Here is a 26,419-nt window from a genome sequence, read left to right as displayed (position 1 = left end):
TTGGGAAGTCGAGGATCCAATTGCAGAGGGAGGTACAGGAATAGGAATATATCATTTTGCCCTTTGAACATTGAATTAGACCAATAAGAGATCAGTTTCATTTGACAGCTGTTGCTCCATATCCTTTTGGAATGATTTAAAAACTTTAATTTCCAAAATACTTGGTCTCCCTCTTGTTTTCATTGACCTATTGTGGACATAATTATTTTCAAAAGAGAGCTAAGGTTTGTTGACTGCGTTGTTGTTGCTATGGTAACTGAGGTGCTGGGATACCAGCGTGAGTTTAATGTGCCCAGATGTTGTAATATAAGTCCAGGGCAGTATGTTGGTGCTCTACCATTTTAAAGTATGCAGTTTACACACTGTTCTTTCTCATCTTTGTGTTTGAATTTACCCAGTGAGTACTGCCATTCTGCTTATATCTGGTATTAAGAAAGAAATGAGTGTGAATCCCCCATATCAGTGGAACATTTTATAAACAAATCTGACTTATTCAATCTACCATGCTATTTCTTTAATTAGTAAGCAAGAAAAAAGCATGCAGTGATGACCAACAAGGACAATAGAACTCATTAAATCTTAAAACAGACATCCCTATGCTGTGTCACCAATGAATACTGATCAATTGCTGCTCAATCTCCAGATTATAATAGCTGGTGCTTTATGTGTTGATTTGTGCTGCTAATAAGAATATCTTGTATACCTCCTGGCAGCTCAAATGACTGCTGTCGCGTATCTAATGACAGACTACAATCTATTCTTTATGAATGTAAGATAATTATAATATGATTAAGCAAAGTTAGCATTGCTTTTGGATAGAAGCCATTTTTACAGGTCAACTTTTTTAACCAGCAGGGCAACTATAAGGACAGCCAGCAGATGTAATGTATGTGGGTATATAAGAAACGTTTGGTAAGATACTTAGCAGAGGTTGTTTGTTACATATTTTTGTAGTAGTTATATATGAGAAAAGTCAAAAGTTTGGTTTAAGGCTTGAAGACTGTAGAAATAAATGTTCCACTTTCAGCTTGACAAGGTGCCACAATTGCTGCGAACCAACCTCTCAGCTATTTACATTCTGAAGTGGTGACTTTGAAAGACAAGAGTACAATCAATCCAAATTACTGACAATAAAACATGAAGTGGGAAGGTAAAAGAGTTTAAGTGAACTAAAAGCTATCAAGTACCATATAGTATGGGAAGATGTGAAATTCTAGTGCAAGAAGATTGTTTTAGAATGACACAAAACAAGTTAACATTAATGTACAGAACATAGTACAGGCCTGTCGACCCACAATATTGTGCCGACCCTCAAACCCTGCCTCCCATATAAGCCCCCACCTTAAATTCCTCCATATACCTGTCTAGTAGTCTCTCAAAACTTCACCACTGACTCAGGCAGTGCATTTCACGCACCAACCACTCTCTGGGTAAAAAACCTTCCTCTAATATCCCCCCTGAACTTCCCATCCCTTACCTTAAAGCCATGTCTTCTTGTATTGAGCAGTGGTGCCCTGGGGAAGAGGCGCTGGCTATCCACTCTATCTATTCCTCTTATTATCTTGTATACCTCTATCATGTCTCCTCTCATCCTCCTTCTCTCCAAAGAGTAAAGCCCTAGCTCCGTTAAACTCTGATCATAATGCATACTTTCTAAACCAGGCAGCATCCTGGTAAATCTGCTCTGTACCCTTTCCAATGCTTCCACATCCTTCCTATAGTGAGGCGACCAGAACTAGACACAGTACTCCAAGTGTGGCCTAACCAGAGTTTTATAGAGCTGCATCATTACATCGCGACTCTTAAACTCTATCCCTTGACTTATGAAAGCTAACACCTTATGAAAGCTTTCTTAACTACCCTATCCAGCTGTGAGGCAACTTTCAGGGATCTGTGGACATGTACCCCCAGATCCCTCTGCTCCTCCACACTACCAAGTATCCTGCCATTTACTTTGTACTCTGCCTTGGAGTTTGTCCTTCCAAAGTGTACCACCTCACACTTCTCCGGGTTGAACTCCATCTGCCACTTCTCAGCCCACTTCTGCATCCTGTCAATGTCCCTCTGCAATCTTTGACAATCCTCTACACTATCTACAGCACCATCAACCTTTGTGTCGTCTGCAAACTTGCCAAACCACCCTTCTACCCCCACATCCAGGTCGTTAATAAAAATCACGAAAAATAGAAGTCCCAGAACAGATCCTTGTCGGACACCACTAGCCACAACCCTCCAATCTGAATGTACTCCCTCCACCACGACCCTCTGCCTTCTGCAGGCAAGTCAATTCTGAATCCACTTGGCCAAACTTCCCTGGATCCCATACCTTCTGACTTTCTGAATAAGCCTACCATGTGGAACCTTGTCAAATGCCTTACTAAAATCCATATAGATCACATCCACTGCACTACCCTCATCTATGTGCCTGGTCACCTCCTCAAAGAATTCTATCAGGCTTGTTAGACACGATCTGCCCTTCACAAAGCCATGCTGACTGTCCATAATCTGACCATGATTCTCTAAATGCCCAGAGATGCTGTCTCTAAGAACCTTTTCCAACAGCTTTCCCACCACAGACGTAAGGCTCACTGGTCTATAATTACCCGGACTATCCCTACTACCTTTTTTGAACAAAGGGACAACATTCGCCTCCCTCCAATCCTCCGGTACCATTTCCGTGGACAACGAGGACATAAAGATCCTAGCCAGAGGCTCAGCAATCTTTTCCCTCACCTCGTGGAGAGCTAGGGGAATATTCCGTCAGGCCCCGTACAGAAGGCTCTGGTACACATTTATAGCGAACGATTAGAAAGGCAGATGATACCTATGACCTTGATTGCAAATGAATTCAAGATTGAAGATCCCTCTTATGATGTTTACAGGGTTTTGGCACGATGACATACTGTATAGAGAACTGTGCAGTTCTCACCCCTGAATCTCTGGGCGGATATAGTTGGAGGTGGTGCAGTGTAGATTCATTGGATTAATTCCAGGGCTGAGAGGGTTATTCTGTCATGGAGCAATGAGTGTGATTTGCATGTACTCAGTGGAATCAGCATGTACTCAGTAAGGTGACGAATGATCTGATTGAGCATACAAGTTTGGAAGAGTGATTAATAGGGTAGATGTAAAGTCATACTCAATATTGTATATTAAATTTTAATTTTTTGTTTGTACTGAATAGCTTCAAATTTTTAGATATTTTGCTGTGGAGGAAACCGGATGTGAATTGCCATGTATGGATTCCATCCTCTTTATGTACAGCTGGAAATGTCCCATGGTTTTATGTTTTAGAATTGAGTTCTACCCATGACTCTTCCACCAGTGAAAGCAACATGGAGATTTGGATACCCAAAACTTGAGCTGGGCTTTGGCACATTTAGTTTATTATAAAGAATGTAAAAAGAATCTTAAGAAAGAAATTAGAAAAGCTAAAAGAAGATATGAGGATGCTTTGGCAAGTAGGGCGAAAATAAATCCCAAGGGTTTCTACGGTTATATTAATAACAAAAGGATAGTGAAGGATAAAATTGGTCCCTTAGGGAATCAGAGTGGACAGCTATGTGTGGAGCCAAAAGAGATGGGGGAGATTCTTAACGATTTCTTTTCTTCAGTATTCACTAAGGAGAAGGATATTGAATTGTGTAAGATAATTGAAACAGGTAGGGAAGTTATGGAAACTATGATGATTAAAGAAGAGGAAGTACTGGCACTTTCAAGGTATATAAAACTGGATAAGTCTCTGGGTCCTGACAGGATATTCCCTGGGACTTTGAGGGAAGTTAGTGTGGAAATAGCAGGGGCTCTGACAGAAGTATTTCAAATGTCATTAGAAATGGTGATGGTGCTGGAGGATTGGTGTATTGCTCATGTGGTTCCATTGTTTAAAAAGGGTTCTAAGACTAAACCTAGCAATTATCGGCCTGTGTGTTCGATGTCAGTGGTGGGTAAATTGATGGAAAGTATTCTTAGAGATGGTATATATAATCACCTGGATAGACGGGATCTGATTAGGAACAGTCGACATGGATTTGTGCGTGGAAGGTCATGTTTGACAAATCTTATTGAATTTTTAAAAAGGTTATTAGGAAAGTTGTTGAGGATCAAGCGGTGGATATTGTCTATATGGACTTCAGTAAGGCCTTTGACAAGGTTCCACACGGAAGATTAGTTAGGAAGGTTCAATCGTTAGGTATTAATATAGAGGTATTAAAATGGATTCAGCAGTGGCTGGATGGGAGACCACAGAGAGTAGTGGTGGATAACTGTTTGTCAGATTGGAGGCTGGTGACTAGTGGTGTGCCTCAGGGTTCTGTACTGGGTCCAATGTTGTTTGTCATATACATTAATGATCTGGATGATGGGGTGGTAAGTCGGATGAGTATGTATGCAGATGATACTAGGATAGGGGGAGTTGTGGATAATGAAGTAGGTTTTCAAAGCTTGCAGAGAGATTTAGGCCAGTTAGAAGAGTGGGCTGAAAGATGGCAGATGGAGTTTAATGCTGATAAATGTGAGGTGCTACATTTTGGTAGGACTAATCAAAATAAGACATACGTGGTAAATGGTAGGGCATAGAGGAATGCGGTAGAACAGAGGGATCTAGGAACAAATGGTGCATAGTTCCCTGAAGGTGGAATCTCATGTGGATAGGGTGGTGAAGAAAGCTTTTGGTATGCTGGCCTTTATAAATCAGAACATTGAGTATAGGAGTTGGGATGTAATGTTAAAATTGTACAAGGCATTGGTGAGGCCAAATTTGGAGTACTGTGTACAGTTTTGGTCACAGAATTATAGCAAAGATGTCAACAAAATAGAGAGTACAGAGAAGATTTACTAGAATGTTACCTGGGTTTCATCACCTAAGTTACAGAGAAAGGTTGAACATGTTGGGTCTTTATTCTTTGGAACATAGAAGGTTGAGGGGGGACTTGATAGTGGTATTTAAAATTATGAGGGGGCTAGATCGAGTTGACATGGATAGGCTTTTTCCATTGAGAGTAGGGGAGATTGAAACAAGAGGACATGAGTTGAGAGTTAAAGGGCAAAAGTTTAGGGGTAACATGAGGGGGAACTTCTTTACTCAGAGAGTGGTAGCTGTGTGGAACGAGCTTCCAGCAGAAGTGGTTGAGGCAGGTTCAATGTTGTCGTTTTTAAAGTTAAATTGAACAGCTATATGGGCAGGAAAGGAATGGAGGGTTATGGACTGAGTGCGGGTCAGTGAGACTAGGTGAGAGTAAGAGTTTGGCATCGACTAGAAGGGCTGAGATGTCCTGTTGCTGTGCTGTAATTGTTATAGGACTATATGGTTATTAATGGAATCTCTAGACTAGTGTCCTAAATATAAAATATCTGACTGCATGAGTTGAGTCCTGAAGAAGGGTCATGGCCTGAAATGTTGACTGCTCATTCATTAAAATAGATGTTGCCTGACCTGAGTGTCTCCAGAGTTTTGTGTGTGTTGCTTTGTATTTCCAGCGGAGAAACATAGAAAACCTACAGCACAATGCAGGCCCTTCTGCCCACAATTTGTGCCGAACATGTACTTACTTTGGAAATTACTTAGGGTTACCCATAGCCCTCTGTTTTTCTAAGGTACATGTATCTATGCAAGACCCTTAAAAGACCCTATTCTATTTGCCTCCACCACCATCACCGGCAGCCCATTCTACGCATTCACTGCTGTCCGCATAAAAAAACTTACCCCTGACATTTCCTCTGTACCTACTTCCAAGCTCCTTAAAACTGTGCCCTCTCATGCTAGCCATTTCAGCCCTGGGAAAAAGCCTCTGACAATCCACACGATCAATGCCTCTCATCATTTTGTACACCTCTGTCAGGTCACCTCTCATCCTCCACCGCTCCAAGGAGAAAAGGCCGAGTTCACTCAACTTATTCTCATAAGGCATGCTCCCCAATCCAGGCAACATCCTTATAAATCTGCTCTGCCCACTTCCTATAGTTTCTACATCCTTCCTGTAGTGAGGTGACCAGAACTGAGCACAGTACTCCAAGTGAGGCCTGACCAGGGTCCGATACAGCTGTAACAGTACCTCTCAGCTCTTGAACTCAATCCCACAGTTGATGAAGACCAATGCACTGTATGATTTCTTAACCACAGAGTCAACCTGCGCAGCAGCTTTGAGTGCCCTCTGGACTTGGATCCCAAGATCCTTCTGATCCTCCACACTATCAAGAGTCTTACCATTAATACTATATTCTGCCATCATATTTGACCTACCAAAATGAACCACCTCACACTTATCTGGGTTAAACTCCATCTGCCACTTCTCTGCCCAGTTTTTGCATCCTACCAATCTCCCACTATAACATCTGACAGCCCTCCACACTATCCACAACACATCCAACCTTTGTGTCATCAGCAAATTTACTAACCCATCCCTCCACTTCATCAGCTGGGTCATTTATAAAAATCACAAAGAGAAGGGGTCCCAGAACAGATTCCTGAGGCACACCACTGGTCACCGACCTCCATGCAGAATATGACCCGTCTACAACCACTCTTTGCATTCTGTGGGCAAGCCATTTCTGGATCCACAAAGCAATGTCCCCTTGGATCCCATGCCTCCTTACTTTCTCAATAAGCCTTGCATGGGGTACCTTATCAAATGCCTTGCTGAAATCTACTGCTCTACCTTCATCAACATGTTTAGTCACATCCTCAAAAAATTCCATCAGGCTTATAAGGTATGACCTGCCTTTGACAAAGCCATGCTGACTATTCCTAATCATATTATGCCTCTCCAAATGTTCATAAATCCTGCCTCTCAGGATCTTTTCCATCAACTTACCAGCTACTAAAGTAAGACTCACTGGTCTATAATTTCCTGGGCTATCTCTACGCCCTTTCTTGAATAAGAGAACAGCATCTGCAATCCTCCAGTCCTCCAGAACCTCTCCCATCCCCATTGATGATGCAAAGATCATTGCCAGTGGCTCATCAATCTCCTCCCTTGCCTTCCATAGTAGCCTGGGATACATCTCGTCCAGTCCCGGAGACTTATCCAACTTGATGCTTTCCAAGAGCTCCAGCACATCCTCTTTCTTAATCTTTATATGCTGAAGCTTTTCAATCCACTCTAAGTCATCCCTGCAATCACCATGATCCTTTTTCCGTAGTGAATACTGAAGCAGAGTATTAACTGAGTACTTCTGCTATCTCCTCCAGTTCCATACTCACTTTTCCACTGTCACACTTGATTGGTCCTATTCTCTCACGTGTTATCCTCTTGCTCTTCACATGCAGAATGCCTTGGGCATCTGTAGACTTTCTCGAGTTTGTAGATGTGTTTGTCAGTGTGTGTGTGTGTGCATATGCTCATTATTTTTGTATTAAGACCTGTTTCTTGACCTGAGTTAAAAGCCTTGTCCTCTATTTATTTTTTCTTTCTATATATTTCATTATCTTGAACAGATCATTTGCATCACATCTTGCGTACAGTACTTGAGAAAGTAATCTTGGGAATGTGAACAGCCTTCATAAATGTTTCCTCATGAATGCATATGGCATCTCTTCAAACATTGTATTGAGATGTAGCCCTTAGTTCTGAAGAGAAATCTAAATGGGTTCATAACTTAATTTCCCCCCTCCCCCATATTGTAGCTACCTGAAAACATGCCCAAAATTCCATTAGCCTCTTTAGTTTTTCTTTGCTTCTGTCTACTAGCATTCATGATTTCTGTACGTGAACCTTAAACACTCTGTTCTCTGCAGTTCCTGGACTCCAAAGCACTGCAGAATTTACCTGTGGAAATATGTAATTTTACATGAGCACATTAGACAGAAAACACGAGAATGCTGAAGAAACCGGGGGTAAAAGATAAACTGAGCAGCAGGTCACGAATTATGAAGGCAAAAGTGATGTGTTGGCATTCAGGTTGAGGCCCTGTATAATGACTGGGAAGTCTTTTTTAGATTATGAGAACACTCAGTCCTCTTTTATTGTCATTTAGAAATGCATACGTGCATTAAGAAATGATACAATGTTTCTCCGGAGTGATACCACAGAAAACAGGACAAACCAAAGACTAACACTGACAGAACCACATAATTATAACATATAGTTACAGCAGTGCAAAGCAATACCATAATTTGATAAAGAACAAACCATGGGCACAGTTAAAGAAAGTCTCAAAAGTCCCCGAGTCGATCGACTCGCAAGTCCCCGATAGCAGGGGCAAAAGGGAGAAACTCCCTGCCATAAACCTCTAGGCACAGTCAACTTGCTGATGCCTTGGAAGCAGCCGACCACAGCTGACACTGGGTCCATCCGTCCGAAAACATCGAGCCTCCGACCAGCCCCTCCGATACAGCCTCCCGAGCACCTTCAACCTAGCCCCAGCCGCTGAAACATGCAAAGCCGAGGATTCGGAGCCTTCTGCTCTGGAGATTCCGTTACCACACAGTAGCAGCGGCAGCGAAGCGGGCATTTTAGAAGTTTTCCAGATGTTCTTCCGCACTCTCAGGTCCGTCTCCATCAAATCAGAATTGTGCACGGTCCCTTACTTGACAGATAACAGATCACCAGAGAGGCTGCGAGCGCTGCTGTCGCGCTGCCATCAGATGTTTTTGGGGTGGGTGGGATACAATGGGGATGAGGGAGATGCACAATATGTTTAAGTATTGGGCAGAAGTGGGAAAAGAGTTGGTAGATAATGGGTGGAACTGATGACGGGAAGAATGATGGTGAGCTGGAACAAGGAGGAAAGGATGAATAAGTGAAGAAAGGGAGACAGGTATTCCATCCCCATTCTGCAGTTGTGCTAGGTTCTCTTCTCCTCTGTTCACCTTTTTACATTCTCCTCTCCATTTTGTTCTACTTCTCACCTCCTTTCCCACTCCTCCCCAGCACTAATGCTGGCTATCTTTCCTCTTTACACCACCAGTAACCTCCCCACCCCACCCCACCCCACCCCACCTCTCAGTCTTGATGCACAGACTCCTCCTTGTCTCCGTGTGTGCTGGTTAACTTGTTCAATTTTCCTGCAATAATTTCCTTTGCAGCATGTTGGACAGAATTTGTTGACAACATATTTGTGAAGTTTCCACCAAGACTGGATTCTCACGTTAAGGCAGAAGTCTTGATATTCTTGGCTCCTTTCTTTTGGGCTTTTACTTGATGTTGGCTTATTAAGAAGCTGAACATTAGAGCACCTGGTGCACCGTTAACAAGCCCATTTGTTTCAATGGCCTCAAACAACTGCGGTGTATACTTTGATGATTTGTTTAATTGAGAATGTAAGTGTTTAATTTTTTTAAACGTCGTAATAGATTTGTTAAAATTTGTTTCATAAATTTTTAATTGCTATTAAATGTTGCTGAATGGTGGGTGGAGACATCCAAGGGATCTTGAAACATTGATGGTAATGACAGAGTTCACAGTTGGCCAAGCTAGGATCCATAGCTCAGATGACTGTCAATTTTTTTTTAACTTTGTTGAATCGGGATTTTGTATTGGAACTAGCTATGCAAAGTCTCTTGAAACTTGGGACTGGAACTTATCAGCAAACTGACACATTCTGATTGGCAAAAGTACACATAAAGCAGAAGCAACTGATAAGACACTTGCCACGTGCAGCAGGTCAAATATATGATACAGAATTTATTTTCCTAGACCAGTAACATTAATCAATCTGTCTGTGCTGTTATGGCTGTGACAACAGTTCGCCTCTGATCTGGGCCGACAATTATGTACTAGGCGGCACCTAATTAATTAGCATGTTTATGTTGGCTTTTTTCTTAAAGATGTGATGTGTGCCTCCCGGCTACCGCTGCGTTCTTCGCGAATCGGTACAGTATCTGTCCGGGGCCCGGGTGGTGGGACACGGGGGTGTCATCTCATCATCAATCAGGGCAGGCAGCTCATCTTCTCCTATGACTGCCCGCCTCGATGTCGAAGGTCGAGGTTCGTCGTCTGCTGTGGCTGATGTGGAAGGCTTGCTTGACTGCTGAGCCTGGCACATTTTTCTATCATACAGTTGTTTGTAAGCACTCAAACCATCCTGCAAATATCCCCTAAACCTACGTACCCTTTCAAAATTAAAGTCGTACTTTATCATTGCAGCGAAAATCTCACGCAGTTGCTTCACTTTCTGCATTCGGTTTCGATTGTTATCCTTTTCTCTTCCAATGGCATCAGCTGTTCATCTATCAGTTCTTGGTCATGGAAGCCATAAACCTCTTCAACATCACCTTCATCAACTTCCACAAACCAAACTCCTTGCCTCGTTCACCACAATCGAAACGCTTAATTATGTCTAGTTTTACGCTAAGTGTAACACCCTTACTCTTTCAGGCTTTTCCGACACCTTAGAACTCATCTTGCTAATGGCTACTCAATGCAACGTGTTAAGGCAATGCAGTTCCGAATCCGGGGGAGAGCGGCTGCTCGGGGCGCGCACTGCCTTTTATCGCGCGCTGATTTCTTATCGCGCGCCCCCTTTCTTCGTAACAGTGAAAACACCTTCTGAAAGTGAAAACAGGGTACTAATGTAGGTCTTTTGTAACAGTGAGGTTTCGTAAAGCGAATGTTCGAAAAGGGGGGGATACCTGTACAGGTTTTTTTGACTCATTGTACATTTCCTGACCCCTTACTGCCAGAGTTAGACATATCTTAGAGACAGTTTTGGTTGCATTATGAAAGTTTTTTTTCCTATTTGATCTGAGGTTCCTTTCTTAGTTATTTTGTAATTTATGAATGTTGGAGGCAAATTTAGAGCGATTTCGGGTATGGACAGGAATGTTATAGCAGAATAGACTGTTATCATAGTGAATCACTTCAGTAACACCACCAGATAAATCTAATTGCTGATTTAACAAACGTTCGAGGTAGGCCGATGTGCGGCAAGTGAAGGAGTGAGTGAGGGGATTGGCTGAGAAGGAGCGGTTGATTTAAAAACCGGTCGGGACCAGCCTGCAACACAAATGCTTGAGGTTGGCCGAGGTGCGAGAAGTGAAGGAGTGAGTGAGGGGATTGGCTGAGAAGGAGCGGTTGATTTAAAAACCAGTTGGGACCAGCCTGCAACACAAACGTTCGAGGTCGGACGAGGTGCGCCAAGTGAAATGAATTAGTCAAAATATCAGCCAATATAATCAAGGGGAGCGGCCTTGTCGAGGGAAGTGCCTTGTGAGAAAAATGCGAGTCTTTGGCTCAGGAGTCTTCGGTGAGGAGGCTGAGGGAGGGGACTACGCCACAGTTGGAGAGGGTGAGAAGTGGTGAAGAAATGGCGAGTCAACAGGTCAACTGATTCAGTCTGATGCTTGCATGATGTGGGAGGTCAGGGATGTTGATGGTGCCTCTGGCTGCTAGAAATGTGGAAAGTGTGTCCAGGTTCAGCTCCTGAAGGACTGTGTTGAGGCACTGGAGAAGCAACTGGATGACCTCAGGTTCATCCGGGAAACCGAGAGTTTTCTGAACAGGACCTACAGCGAGATCGTTACACAGAAGATACCGGAAGAGAGGAGGGGGGGGCAACAATGAGGAAGGGGTGGATGCTTGGAGTACAGGAGACCCCGGGGCATGTACCTCTTGAAAACAGGTTCACCCTCTTGGAAGCTGTCAGGACAGACACATTGCCAGTCTGAGAGGTGGACGGGTCTGCGAGTCAAAAATTGGCACTGAAACAAAGCCAAGGAGACAGAAGTCAGGCAGAGCCGTGGTAGCAGGGGCTCTATAGTGAGAAGTACAGAAAGGGGTTTCTACGGCAACAGGTGGGATTTAAGGATGGTGTGTTGCCTCCCTGGTGCAAGGATCGAGGACGTCACAGACAGATTGCAGGACATCCTCAAAGGTGAATGTGAACAGCCGGAAGTGATGGTGCATGTCGGCACAAATGGCGTTGGGAGGAAGAGGAAAGAAATTCTGCAGCGTAACTTCAGAGAACTCAGAAGAAGGCTGAAAAGCAGGACCTATAGGGTGGTTATCTCTGGTTTGCTTCCAGTTCCTTGTGCTGGTGAGGGCAGGAACAGGGAGATAGGAGATCTGAATGTGTGGCTGAGGAGCTGGTGCGGGAGGCAGGGATTTAGATTTTTGAACCATTGGGATCTGTTTTGGGGTAAGGATGAATTGTACAGAAGGGATGGGTTGCATCCTAACAGACAGGGGACCGGCATTCTGGCAGGCAGGTTTGCCACTGCTACACGTGTGTGTTTAAACGAAGTAGTGGCGGGGAGGGGACGAACTGGAAATATAAGGATGGAGTTAAAGGGAAAGAGAGAATATGAAAAGATAAGAAAGACAACAGAATTAATGGGGCAGAAAGCTCAGGAAGGGATTGGAGAGTATGGCCAAGTGCAATAGGAATCGATGTGAAAGGTGAGGGGAATAAAAGTATTACTTTAAAAGGATTAAAACTATTATATATGAATGCACGGAGTATAAGAAATATAGTGGATTAACGAGGCTCAGTTGGAAATTGGCAAATATGATGTTGTGGGAATAACAGAGACATGGCTGCAAGAGGACCAGGGCTGGGAAATGAATATTCAGGGATATATATCCTATTGAAAGGGCAGACAGGTTGGCAGAGGGGGTGGGGTGGCTCTGTTGGTGAAGAATGAAATTCAGTCACTTGCGAGGGGGGACATAGAATCAGGAGGTGCAGGGTCAGTATGGATAGAACTGAGAAACTGTATGGGCAGAAGGACCCTAATGGGAGTTATCTATAGTCCCCTAAACAGTAGACTGGATATAGGGTACGAGTTAAATCAAGAGTTATGGGGGATTTCAACATGCAGGTAGAGTGGGAAAATCAGGCTGGCAATGGACCCCAAGAAAGGGAGTTTGTGGAGTGCCTCAGAGATGAATTATTTGAGCAGCTTGTATTGGAGCCTACCAGAGAGAAGGCAATTCTGGATTTAGTGTTGTGTAATGAGCCAGATTTGATAAGGGAACTCGAGGTAAAGGAGCCATTAGGAGGTAGTGACCATATTATGATAAGTTTTAATCTACAATTTGAGAGAGAGAAGGGAAAATTGGAAGTGTCAGTATTATAGTTGAACAAAGGGGACGATGGACCCATGAGGGAGGAGCTGGCTAAAGTTGACTGGAAAGATACCCTAGCAGGGATGACAGTGGAACAACAATGGCAGGTATTTCTGGGAATAATACAGAAGGTGCAGGATCAGTTCATTCCAAAGAGGAAGAAAGATTCTAAGGGGAGTAAGGGGCGACCGTGGATGATAAGGGAAGTCAAGGACAGTATAAAAATAAAAGAGAGGAAGTATGACATAGCAAGAATGAGTGGGAAGCCAGAGGATTGGGAGACTTTTAAGGAGCAACAGAAGATAACTAAAAAGGCAATACGGGGGGAAAAGATGAGGTACGAAGGTAAGCTAGCCAAGAATATAAAGGAGGATAGTAAAAGCTTCTTTAGGTATGTGAAGAGAAAAAAATTAGTTAAGACCAAAGTTGGGCCCTTAAAGACAGAAACAGGTGAAATTATTGTGGGAAACAAGGAAATGGCAGACGAGCTGAACAGGTACTTTGGATCTGTCTTCACCAGGGAAGACACATTCGAAGTGATTACGCAACCACCAACTGCAACTCCAGCCTTGAACACCAGGCCGGGTCTTTATGTGCTGCTGTTGTGACTCCCGTCTCCCCTTCCCCCACCACCACTCCGCAGCCCCGTCTTCCTCAGATCCCACCGTCAGCTCCTGGGCCCTCAGAGGCTCCATCTTTCTCTCACCCCAACCCTCCCCTCTCCACTGACACCCCCAGCCTCCCCCCTCCCCCCTCTGATCCCAGCTCTCATCCGTGCCGGGTCTTTACCATCCCCTCCGACCTTCAACTGTCGGAGGCAGAACGCTCTGTTCTCAGTAAGGGCCTCACCTTTGTCCCCCTTCGCCCACACCTCAGCGAGTTCCGTGTTCACCACGATGCGGAACTTTTCTTCCACTGTCTCCGTCTCCGAGCCTACTTCTTCGGCAAGGACTCTTCCACCCCCACCGATGACCCCTTCTCCCGTCTTCGACCCTCTTCTTCTTCATGGACACCCCGCTCTGGTCTTCTGCCTGCTCTGGATCTCTTTATTGCCAACTGCCGACGGGACATCAACCGTCTCGACTTCACCGCACCTTGTCCCCATTCCAACCTCACTCTTTCGGAACGCTCTGCTCTCCACTCCCTCCGCACTAATCCTAACATTATTATTAAACCCGCTGATAAAGGGGGTGCTGTTGTAGTCTGGCGTACTGACCTCTACCTTGCCGAGGCACAGCGACAACTCGCGGATACCTCCTCTTATTTACCCCTCGATCGTGACCCCACGAAGAAGCACCAGGCCATTGTCTCCCACACTATCAACGACTTTATCCGCTCAGGGGATCTCCCATCCACTGCTACCAACCTTATAGTTCCCACACCCCGCACTTCCCGTTTCTACCTCCTACCCAAGATCCACAAACCTGCCTGTCCTGGCCGACCTATTGTCTCAGCTTGCTCCTGCCCCACCGAACTCGTTTCTGCATACCTCGACACTGTTTTATCACCCCTTGTTCAATCCCTTCCGACCTATGTTCGTGACACTTCTCACGCTCTTAAACTTTTCGATGATTTTAAGTTCCCTGGCCCCCACCGCTTTATTTTCACCATGGATGTCCAGTCCCTATATACTTCCATCCCCCATCAGGAAGGTCTCAAAGCTCTACGCTTCTTTTTGGATTCCAGACCTAATCAGTTCCCCTCTACCACCACTCTGCTCCGTCTAGCGGAATTAGTCCTTACTCTTAATAATTTCTCCTTTTGCTCCTCCCATTTCCTCCAAACTAAAGGTGTAGCTATGGGCACCCGTATGGGTCCTAGCTATGCCTGCCTTTTTGTTGGGTTTGTGGAACAATCTATGTTCCGTGCCTATTCTGGTATCTGTCCCCCACTTTTCCTTCGCTACATCGACGACTGCATTGGCGCTGCTTCCTGCACGCATGCAGAACCTCCCTCCCCTTTCTAGATCTTTCTGTCTCTGTCTCTGGAGACAGCTTATCCACTGATGTCTACTATAAGCCTACTGACTCTCACAGCTATCTGGACTATTCCTCTTCTCACCCTGTCTCTTGCAAAAACGCCATCCCCTTCTCGCAATTCCTCCGTCTCCGCCGCATCTGCTCTCAGGATGAGGCTTTTCATTCTAGGACGAGGGAGATGTCTTCATTTTTTAAAGAAAGGGGCTTCCCTTCCTCCACTATCAACTCTGCCCTTAAACGCATCTCCCCCATTTCACGTACATCCGCTCTCACTCCATCCTCCCACCACCCCACTAGGAATAGGGTTCCCCTGGTCCTCACCTACCACCCCACCAGCCTCCGGGTCCAACATATTATTCTCTGTAACTTCCGCCACCTCCAACGGGATCCCACCACTAAGCACATCTTTCCCTCCCCTCCTCTCTCTGCATTCCGCAGGGATCGCTCCCTACACAACTCCCTTGTCCATTCGTCCCCGCCATCCCTCCCCACTGATCTCCCTCCTGGCACTTATCCGTGTAAGCGGAACAAGTGCTACACATGCCCTTACACTTCCTCCCTTACCACCATTCAGGGCCCCAAACAGTCCTTCCAGGTGAGGCATCACTTCACCTGTGAGTCGACTGGGGTGATATACTGTGTCCGGTGCTCCCGATGTGGCCTTTTATATATTGGTGAGACCTGACGCAGACTGGGAGACCACTTTGCTGAACATCTACGCTCTGTCCGCCAGAGAAAGCAGGATCTCCCAGTGGCCACACATTTTAATTCCACATCCCATTCCCATTCTGACATGTCTATCCACGGCCTCCTCTACTGTAAAGATGAAGCCACACTCAGGTTGGAGGAACAACACCTTATATTCCGTCTGGGTAGCCTCCAACCTGATGGCATGAACATTGACTTCTCTAACTTCCGCTAGGCCGCACCTCCCCCTCGTACTGCATCTGTTACTCATTTTTATGCACACATTCTTTCTCTCACTCTCCTTTTTCTCCCTCTGTCCCTCTGAATATACCTCTTGCCCATCCTCTGGGTCACCCCCCCCCATCTTTCTTCCCGGACCTCCTGTCCCATGATCCTCTCGTATCCCCTTTTGCCTATCACCTGTCCAGCTCTCGGCTCTATCCCTCCCCCTCCTGTCTTCTCCTATCATTTTGCATCTCCCCCTCCCCCTCCAGCTTTCAAATCCCTTACTCACTCTTCCTTCAGTTAGTCCTGACGAAGGGTCTCGGCCTGAAACGTCGACTGCGCCTCTTCCTAAAGATGCTGCCTGGCCTGCTGCGTTCACCAGCAACTTTGATGTGTGTTGCTTGAATTTCCAGCATCTGCAGAATTCCTGTTGTTTCCCAGATGTAATAGTGGCCAGCTGACCTAGGGTAACAGAGGAACTGAAGGAAATTCGCATCAGGCAGAAAATGGTGTTGGGTAAACTGATGGGACTGAAGGCCGATAAATCCCCAGGGCCTGATGGTCTGCATCCCAGGGTACTTAAGGAAGTGGCTCTAAAAATCGTGGACGCATTGGTAATCATTTTCCAATGTTCTATAGATTCAGGATCGGTTCCTGCGGATTGGACGGTGACTAATGTTATCCCACTTTTTCAGAAAGGAGGGAGAAAGAAAACAGGCAATTATAGCCTGACATCAGTGGTGGGGAAGATGCTGGAGCCAGTTATAAAAAATGAAATGGATTTGGATAGCAGCAGCAGGATAGGTCCAAGTCAGCATGGATTTACGAAGGAGAAATCTTGCTTGACTAATCTTCTGGAATTTTTTTGGGGATGTAACTGTGAAAGTGGACATGGGAAAGCCAGTGGATGTAGTAAACCTGGACTTTCAGAAAGCCTTTGATAAGGTCCCACATTGGAGGTTAGTGGGCAAAATTAGAGCACATGGTATTGGGGGTAGGGTACTGACATGGATAGAAAATTGGTTGGCAGACAGGAAACAGAGTAAGGATTAATGGATCCTTTTCAGAATGGCAGGCAGTGACTAGTGGGGTACCGCAAGGCTTGGTGCTGGGACTTCAGCTATTTACAATATACATTAATGATTTCGATGAAGGGATTAAAAGTAACATTAGCAAATTCGCAGATGACACAAAGCTGGGTGACAGTGTGAAATGTGAGGAGCATGTTCTGAGAATGCAGGGTGACATGGACAGGTTGGGTGAGTGGGCAGATGCATGGCAGATGCAGTTTAATATGGATAACTGTGAGGTTATCCACTTTGGTGGCAAGAACAGGAAGGCAGATTACTATCTGAATATTGTCAAATTAGGAAAAGGGGAAGTACGACGAGATCTGGGTGTCCTTGTTTATCAGTCACTGAAAATAAGCATACAGGTACAGCAGGCAGTGAAGAAAGCTAATGGCATGTTGGCCTTCATAATAAAGGGAGTTGAGTATAGGAGTAAAGAGGTCCTTCTGCAGTTGTACAAGGCCCTGGTGAGAACCCACCTGGCGTATTGTGCAACACACATCAAAGTTGCTGGTGAACACAGCATCTCTTGGAAGAGGTACAGTCGACGTTTCAGGCTGAGACCCTTCGTCAGGACGAACTGAAGGAAGAGATAGTAAGAGATTTGAGAAGGGGAGGAGGAGATCGAAAATGATAGGAGAAGACAGGAGGGGGAGGGATGGAGCCAAGAGCTGGACAGGTGATCGGCAAAGGAGATATGAGAGGATCATGGGACAAGAGGCCCAGGGAGAAAGACAAAGTGGGGGGGGGTGGGGACCCAGAGGATGGGCAAGGGGTATAGTCAGAGGGACAGAGGGAGAAAAAGGAGTGTGAGAGAAAGAATGTGTGTATCAAAATAAATAACGGATGGGGTACGAGGGGGAGGTGGGCATTAGCAGAATTTAGAGAAGTCAATGTTCACGCCATCAGGTTGGAGGCTATCCAGACGGAATATAAGGTGTTGTTCCTCCAACCTGAGTGTGGCTTCATCTTTACAGTAGAGGAGGCGTGGATAGACATGTCAGAATGGGAATGGGATGTGGAATTAAAATGTGTGGCTACAGGGAGATCCTGCTTTCTCTGGCGGACAGAGCGTAGGTGTTCAGCAAAGCGGTCTCCCAGTCTGCGTCAGGTCTTGCCAATATATAGAAGGCCACATCGGGAGCACTGGATGCAGTATATCACCCCAGCCGACTCACAGGTGAAGTGTCGCCTCACCTGGAAGGACTGTCTAGGGCCCTGAATGGTGGTAAGGGAGGAAGAGTAAGGGCATGTGTAGCACTTGTTCCGCTTACAAGGATAAGTGCCAGGAGGGAGATCATTGGGGAGGGATGGGGGGACGAATGGACAAGGGAGTCGCGTGGGAGCGATCCTTGCGGAAAGCGGGGCGGGGGAGGGAAAGATGTGCTTAGTGGTGGGATCCCATTGGAGGCGGTGGAAGTGACGGAGAATAATATGTTGGATCCGGAGGCTGGTGGGGTAGTAGGTGAGGACCAGGGGAACCCTATTCCTAGTGGGGTGACGGGAGGATGGAGTGAGAGCAGAGGTGCGTGAAATGGGGGAGATGCGTTTGAGAGCAGAGTTGATGGTGGAGGAAGGGAAGCCGCTTTCTTTAAAAAAGGAGGACATCTCCCTTGTCCTGGAATGAAAAGCCTCATCCTGAGAGCAGATGCGGCGGAGACGGAGGAATTGCGAGAAGGGGATGGCATTTTTGCAAGAGACAGGGTGAGAAGAGGAATAGTCCAGATAGCTGTGAGAGTCAGTAGGCTTATAGTAGAGATCAGTGGATAAGCTGTCTCCAGAGACAGAGACAGAAAGATCTAGAAAGTGGAGGGAGGTGTCGGAAATGGACCAGGTAAACTTGAGGGCAGGGTGAAAGTTGGAGGCAAAGTTAATGAAGTCAACGAGCTCAGCATGCATGCAGGATGAGGGAGATGACCTCCTCTAGTGTAAAGATGAAGCCGCACTCAGGTTGGAGGAGCAACACCTTATATTCCTGATGGCATGAACATTGACTTCTCTAACTTCTGCTAATGCCCCACCTCCCCCTCGTACCCCATCCGTTATTTATTTTGATACACACATTCTTTCTCTCACTCCTTTTTCTCCCTCTGTCCCTCTGACTATACCCCTTGCCCATCTCTGGGTTTACCCCCCCCCCACTTTGTCTTTCTCCCTGGGCCTCCTGTGCCATGATCCTTTCATATCCCCGTTGCCAATCACCTGTCCAGCTCTTGGCTCCATCCCTCCTCCTCCCACTTTCTTTTTTTTCCTTTTTAAAATTTTATTTTTATTTGGATAGGGAATTCACAAGTATCATGTACTTTTTTCACATGTATAACCTTTTCCATTTTTTATATGTATAAAACTATAATTATTTATACATTAAGTACACATTGAGATGATATAAAAGGAAATTAGACACTTAAATAGATAATTATGTACAGTGGTAATTCTAATCTATTAGGCTAAGTAATGGTATTAGTTGTTAAGAAAAATAGTAATAATAGTTTCCATATATCTCTTCTGGACCATTTCTGCTGGTCCAAAATGTTGTATGTAAGCCTATGTAACAACCATTGTAGGTGTTTATATCCTAATTTGTTCATGCTTGCTCCTGCCCCCAGACATAATTATCCAATCCCTATGTACTTATTTACTTAATTTTATCATTTTTTATTCCTTTCCCAAATCATTTCCTTTACTTGTATTAATTCTGTATTTTCCAAAAGAAAACAAAATACAGTAAACATTTAGACTAGGGGTGCTTGCGTTAGCAATATTACTGTGTTGATGAGAAGAGCAGTATAAATCATTAGGAGAGTCATCTAAAGTCTGCTCGCATTGGGGTTATATATTCAATCCATTTATTCCAGATTTGATAAAATTTTTCTTTTTGAATTCTCAGGGAGTGTCAACTTTTCCATTTTAAATATTTCCAAGATAATTTGGTGCCAGTCTTCTAATGTAGGTGGTGTTGGATTTAGCCACTTTCTAGTGATTGATTTCTTACTTGCCGCTAAGAGGGCCTGCAGCAACTTTATATCTTCCTTCTGTTCAAGAAACAATACATGCCCCAAATAGAGCGTCTCAAAGTTCAGAGGTATCTGGGTCCCAAGTACCTTAACTAATGTTCTATGAATACCTTCCCAATATATACTTAATTTAGGGCAATCCCAGAAAATATGAAAATGATTTGCCTCCTTGGAGCTGCACCTTCTCCAACACGTCATGTTTGTATCTTTATATTTTTCCTGATATGGGGTCTTGAAGTATCTTATAATATTTTTCCAACAATGTTCTCTCCAAGTCAAAGAATTAGTCGAGGACCATTGAAAGCTGCAGATTTTCCCCCAAGCCTCCTCTGAAAGTACCAATCCCGCTTCTTTCTCCCACTTCTCTTTAATATACAATGTGTTTACATTTTTAGCATGGGAGAGTGCATTATATAATTGAGAAACTGATTTACCAGGTATTGAACTGTAAGCCGAATTCAGAATCTTGAAAAATTCTAATTCTACTGTTGATAGGTCTGTATATCTACAACTCTGGTTAACATAGTTTCGTACTTGAAGGTACCTAAAAAAAGTCATTGTGTTCTAGGCCATGTTTGTCCTGCAGGATTTGGAAACTTTGTAATACTCTTTTATGTATAAATGAGAGGTAGGTTGTAAGACCTTTCTTTATCCATAGTTCAAAGCTTTTATCTCCTTTGTTGGGAAGAAATTCAGTATCATATGCACACCATCTGAAGAGTTTTAACATGTTATTAATTCCACATGAATTAACCACCTTCTGCCGTACTTTTAATGTAAGATTTATCCAACTGTTTTTAAATTTTTCCAATTGAGCCATCAATCCTTTGTCAGCTATTGAGGCCTGAACCCTCCCACTTTCAAATCTTACTGACTCTTCCTTCAGTTAGTCCTGACGAAGGGTCTCGGCCTGAACTGTCGACTGTACCTCTTCCTGGCCTGCTGCGTTCACCAGCAACTTTGATGTGTGTTGCTTGAATTTCCCGCATCTGCAGAATTCCTGTTGTATGGAGTATTGTGTGCAGTTTTGGTCTCCAAATTTGAGGAAGCACATTCTTGCTATTGAGGGAGTGCAGCGTAGGTTCACTGGGTTAATTCCGGGGATGGCGGGAATGTCATATGTTGAAAGATTGGAGCGACTGGGCTTGTATACACTGGAATTTAGAAGGCTGAGAGGGGATCTGATTGAAACGTTGAAGATTATTAAGGGATTGGACACGCTAGAGGCAGGAAACATATTCCCGATGTTGGGGGACTCCAGAATCAGAGGGCACAGTTTAAGAATAAGGGGTAGACCATTTAGAATAGAGTTCAGGAAAAACTTTTTCACACAGAAGGTTGTGGATCTGTGGAATGTTCTGCCTCTGAAGGCAGTGGTGGTCAATTCTCTGAATTCTTTCAAGAAAGAGTTAGATAGAGCTGTTAAAGATAGCAGAGTCAAGGGATATGGGGAGAAGGCAGGAACAGGGTACTGATTGTGGATGATCAACCATGATCACAGTGAATGGTGGTGCTGGCTCAAAGGGTGGAATGGCCTACTCCTGCACCTATTGTCTGTTAACACCACCAGGTTTCTCTAATTGCTGAAATAACATTATTCAGAATGTACAGTGAGGGATACAGATTTACTAAACAGTAATTTCAACTATATTAGGTCTATATGGAAAACCATGGTCACCAAAGTCCGCATCGGATATGGTACCTAGACAGACAGACAGACAATTTCAACTATTTACAGTTAATATATATTAAGTAGAAACCTCTTTCAACTACACCTTGCCCTGCTCTTATCAAAAGAAATTGTATTTGTGTGCTTGTATTCAACATTTTCATCGTGTGGCATATTAAAAATGCATTCATTTCTCCCATTTTAGAAGTAGAAAGGCCAGTTGTAAAATAAATTTCTGTTTCATGTAAGCAATGTGATATTGTGCTAACTTGGTGCAATAGTTTTATATTAAATTCCCTTGTCTATTTGTATGTTTTTAAAAAGTGGAGCCATTTTCTTCTGACCAGTGTTGCACTATTTGCTTTCAGATTGACACATAGTTTCTCTCCCCAAAGTATTTTGATCATACAGAAAAGTAATTAGCCTGTTCACATTATGATAGAAATGTGTTTGTTACAGAGTGTTGTGTTTAACAATATTTTTATTGTTTCCTAGGGGAGTTACCCAATCTGGGAAGACTTCATTAGCAAAGCGGGTAAGCTGCAGTCCCAACTAAGGTAGGTTACCGTTGTTACAAAAAAAAACTTTATTGTTTTGCATGAGTATTTCAAAGGTAGTATGTTTGCTTAGAATAAAGTTATTGAGAGGCTGGAAGAAGTAAATGTGCCAATAAAATGAATGAAAATATATTTGTAATTGTGGTGTTCGCAAGGTATCATCAAGTCTAATTTTGTAAGGATGGGAATCTGTCACATTATCAGCAAAAAGTAACTTGTAGCAAAGGATGCTTTGGCAATTGGTTGTGGTCTTTATCATAAACACAATGATCAGAAAGGTTAAAAGGGCAAAGTACAGTCATAAATAACACACAAAATGCTGGAGGAACTCAGCAGGCTAAGCAGCATCTATGGAAAAGAGTATAGTTAACATTTAGGGCGGAGACTCTTCATCAGGACCAGAGAAAAAATGATGAGGAATCAGAGTCAGAAAGTGGGGTGAGGGGAGGGAGAAACACAAGGTGATAGGTGAAACCTGCGGGGGTGGGGGGGGGAGGGGGAGGTAAAGAGTGGGAAATTGATTGGTGGTAGAGATCCAGACCTGGAAAAGGGAGAATCTGTTAGGAGAGGACAGAAGGCCATGAAAGAATGAAAAGGGGGAGAGGCACCAGAGGGAAGTGATAGGCAAATAAGGACATAAGGTGAGAGAGGGAAAATGGAATGGGGAACACTATCAGAAGTTTGAGAAATCGATGTTCATACTATCAGGATGGAGGCTACCCAGACAGAATATAAGGTGTTACTCCTCCAACCTGAATGTGGCCTGATACTGACAGTAGAGGAGGCCATGGACTGACATGACTTGTTGGAATGGGAATGGAAAGTGGAACTAAAATGGGTAACTTCTGGAGATCCCACCTTTTCGGTCAGACAGAGCATAGGTGCTCAGCGAAGCAGTCTCCCAATCTACATCGGGTCTCACTGGTATACAGGAGGCCACACCAGGAGCATTGGATACAGTTGATGACCCCCATCAGACTCACAGGTGAAGTGTCACCTCACCTGGAAGGACTGTTTTGGGCCCTGAATGGTTGTGAGGGAGGTGTTGTAGGGGCAGGTGTAGCACTTGTTCCGGTTGCAAGGATAAGTGTCAGGAGGAAGATCAGTGGAGAGGAACGAATGGTCAAGGGAGTCATGTAGGGAGTGATTCCTGTGGAAAGCAAGCTGGTGAAAGATCTGCTTGGTGGTTAGATCCCATTAGAGATGGCGGAAGTTACAGGGAATTATGTGCTGGACGCAGAGGCTGGTGGGGTGGTAGGTGAGGACAAGAGGAACCCTATTCCTGGTGGGGTGGTGGGTAGGTGGTTTGAGGGCAAATGTGTGCGAAATGGTAAAGATGCAGTTGAAAGCAGCATTGATGGTGGAGGAAGGGAAGCCCCTTTGAAGAAAAAGCAGTATCTCCCAGCGGCCACACATTTTAATTTCACCCCATTCCCATTCCGACATGTCAGTCCATTGCCTCCTCCACTGTCGTGAAGAGGTCACATTCAGGTTGGAGGAGCAACACCTTATATTCTGGTTAGACAACCTCCAATCTGATGGCATGAACATTGATTTCTCAAACTTCTGGTAATGCCCTTAACCATTTCCCCATTGCCTTTTCCCCCTCTCACCTTATCTGCCGATCACTTTCCTCTGGTGCTCATCCCCCCGTCTTTCTTCCACGGCCTTCTGCCCCCTCTTATCAGATTCCCTCTTCTCCAGTCCTGTATCTCTTTCACCAATCAACTTCCCAGCTCTTTACTTCCCCCTCCCGGTTTCACCTATCAGCTTGTGTTTCTCCCTCCCCTCTCCCCACCTCGCGTCTCTGACTCCTCATCTTTTTTTCTTCAGTTCTGTTGAAGGGTCTCGGCCTAAAACGTCGACTATACTCCTTTCCATAAATGCTGCCTGGCCTGAGATCCTCCAACATTTTGTGTGTGTTGCTTGGATTTCCAGCATCTGCAGATTTTTCTCTTGTTTGTACAGTCATGAACAGATGTGTTTTGTCTTTAAACTTGTGTTGCAGAAAATTGATCTGAATCATAATTGCCATGTATCTTGAAGGAAAAATACCCTTAATTTTTAATTATGGTAATTTAATACATAATTTTTGCTCAGTCTTTCTGAAATATTGAACACATTCTCATATACTTGAGTTGAAGAAATGAATTCTGCAGTGTATTAATAGAAATTTAGATGTGTCAACAAGTGCCATCTTAAATAATTTTCAGGAAGTATTGTAGAACTGAGTAAAACTAGATCTATTGATTTGTTTTTTTCCTTTGTTTAATAACTTGGTATATAATAGTAAGGTTTTATTAAACGTGTGATGGCTTGCTGTTTTGTCCTTTCGCTTGAGTTCAATGCTTTGGCTCTAGTCTAGACTTGTAGAATCAATGTCTTTTTGTTCTGCCACCTGTTCCCTAATAAACAGTCTGCTTAGCAGTTGTATGAAGGGTAAGTCTGTTTGTAATTCTTACCATATTACTAAAAATTACTCTACAATTACAATTTTTGGAAATTTACATATAATGTTCATCATAGACATTTTTTTTATATCTATGACATTTTGTTGGAAGAATATAATTTACTTTTCAATGTAAATTATATTTCTTATGGTCTTGTATTTCCTTCATTGTTTCTTGTCAGTTCACTTTTACCTGTTAATAGTAATTATAAGAACTGGTCAAAGTTTTTTTTAATAATAAGTATTTTGTTTGTCTTGGGAAATGAGCATACCTAACATTTTGAGCTGGAATACAAAGTGTGTTGTTGTTTATAGGGTTGTATTTTCTGGAAGCTTTGTTTATTGGGTCGGGAATACACACTTAGGTTTTTTTTCTATTCCAGGACCACTGTGGTAGCTGCTGCTGCTTTTTTGGATGCCTTTCAGAAAGTGGCAGATATGGCTACGAATACCCGTGGTAAGTAGGCTTGTGCTACATCAGCTTCTACTGTACATAAAATCAATGACCTCTACCCAGCTTGCATTTTTATGTTGCATTTGGTCAAAGGCTTTAGATACATTGACACGTGGAAGGCAACGTATAACCGATGGATTTTAAGATTTGATATCACCATTTGTTGACTTATCATACTACGAACTTAGATGACAACAAATAGAAACCTTTGTTCTATTTTCCCATATCTTTTTGTACCTACTTTACAACATGACTATAGAGTCATAGAGTCATACAGAACAGAGAAAGTCCTTTCAGCCCGTCTAGTCTATGCCAAAATGTTATTTTGCCTAGCTCTATTGACCTACATTTGGACCATAGCCCTCCTTACCCCTCCCATCCGTGTAGTTACCCAAACTTCTCTTAAATGTTCCAATAGAACCTGCATCCAACACTTCTGCTGGCAGCTTCTTCTACGCTCTCACCACCCTCAGTAAAGAAGTTCTCACCACCCTCAGTAAAGAAGTTCCCCCTCAGGTTCCCCTTAAATATTTAACCTTTCACCCTTAACCCATGACCTCTAGTTCTAATCCTACCCAAACTCAGTGTAAAAAGCCTACCATTAACCTTTATAATTTTGTATACTATCAAATTCCCCCTCATTCTCCTACGCTCCATGGAATAAAGTCTTAACCTATTCAACCTCTCCCTGAAACATAGATAATCAAGTCCCAGCAACCTCATTGTAGCTTTTGTCTATACTCTTTCAATTTTACTGATGCCTTTCTCGTAGGCAGGTGACCAGAACCGCAGACAGTTCTCCAAATAAGGCCTCACCAATGTCTTGTACAACTTCAACATGTGTTCCCATTGTTTATTTCAAAATATACTTGTATTATAGAATGATTATAATATAGTGAAGACAATCATTCAGAAAAGACTAATGTGAAATTTCTCATTTTGTTTTGGAGTGTCTTGCTTTGATAGAATTTGGTTAAGTACAGAATAGTGTAGCACAGTACAGGCCCTTCGGCCCACATTGTTGTGCCGACCCTCAAACCCTGTTAATATTAAATGTTAATTTGGTATTTAAATAATTTATAGAAAGGGGGGTTGTTTTCAAAGTGAAATAAGGTCCTTCAAAATCTGTGAATTCCTTTACAATAAAAATTACGGTTCTTCTAGAGCTTCAAAATCCTTCCTATTTGTTCTGAACTGATGAGTTTATTTTATGAACATCTGCAGTAGATGGTTTCAGTCAGGGATGACTTTAGACTATTGCATGTGATAGGACAGTAGGAGAGAAACAATCCAATTAGTCATTAGCAGGCG

General features: G+C 43.7%; 1 protein-coding gene across 6 annotated transcripts in view; it reads left to right on the top strand.

Annotated features, from left to right (window-relative positions):
- LOC134351819 (protein MTSS 1-like) overlaps nucleotides 1-26,419 on the top strand; it is a 275,762-nt gene that overhangs the window by 10,278 nt on the left and 239,065 nt on the right. For all 6 annotated transcript variants that reach the window (XM_063058552.1, XM_063058551.1, XM_063058553.1 and 3 more), the window contains exons 2-3: nucleotides 22,144-22,205; nucleotides 25,038-25,111. In XM_063058552.1, the coding sequence (XP_062914622.1) occupies nucleotides 22,144-22,205; nucleotides 25,038-25,111 (136 nt within the window). The remainder of the gene's footprint in view (nucleotides 1-22,143; nucleotides 22,206-25,037; nucleotides 25,112-26,419) is intronic.

The sequence above is a fragment of the Mobula hypostoma genome, chromosome 9 (genome assembly GCF_963921235.1).
Source record: "Mobula hypostoma chromosome 9, sMobHyp1.1, whole genome shotgun sequence".
In the NCBI taxonomy this organism is placed as follows: Eukaryota; Metazoa; Chordata; class Chondrichthyes; order Myliobatiformes; family Myliobatidae; genus Mobula; species Mobula hypostoma.
The sequence above is the reverse complement of the archived record's forward strand: the minus strand, read 5'-3'. Positions and strand labels throughout refer to the sequence as shown.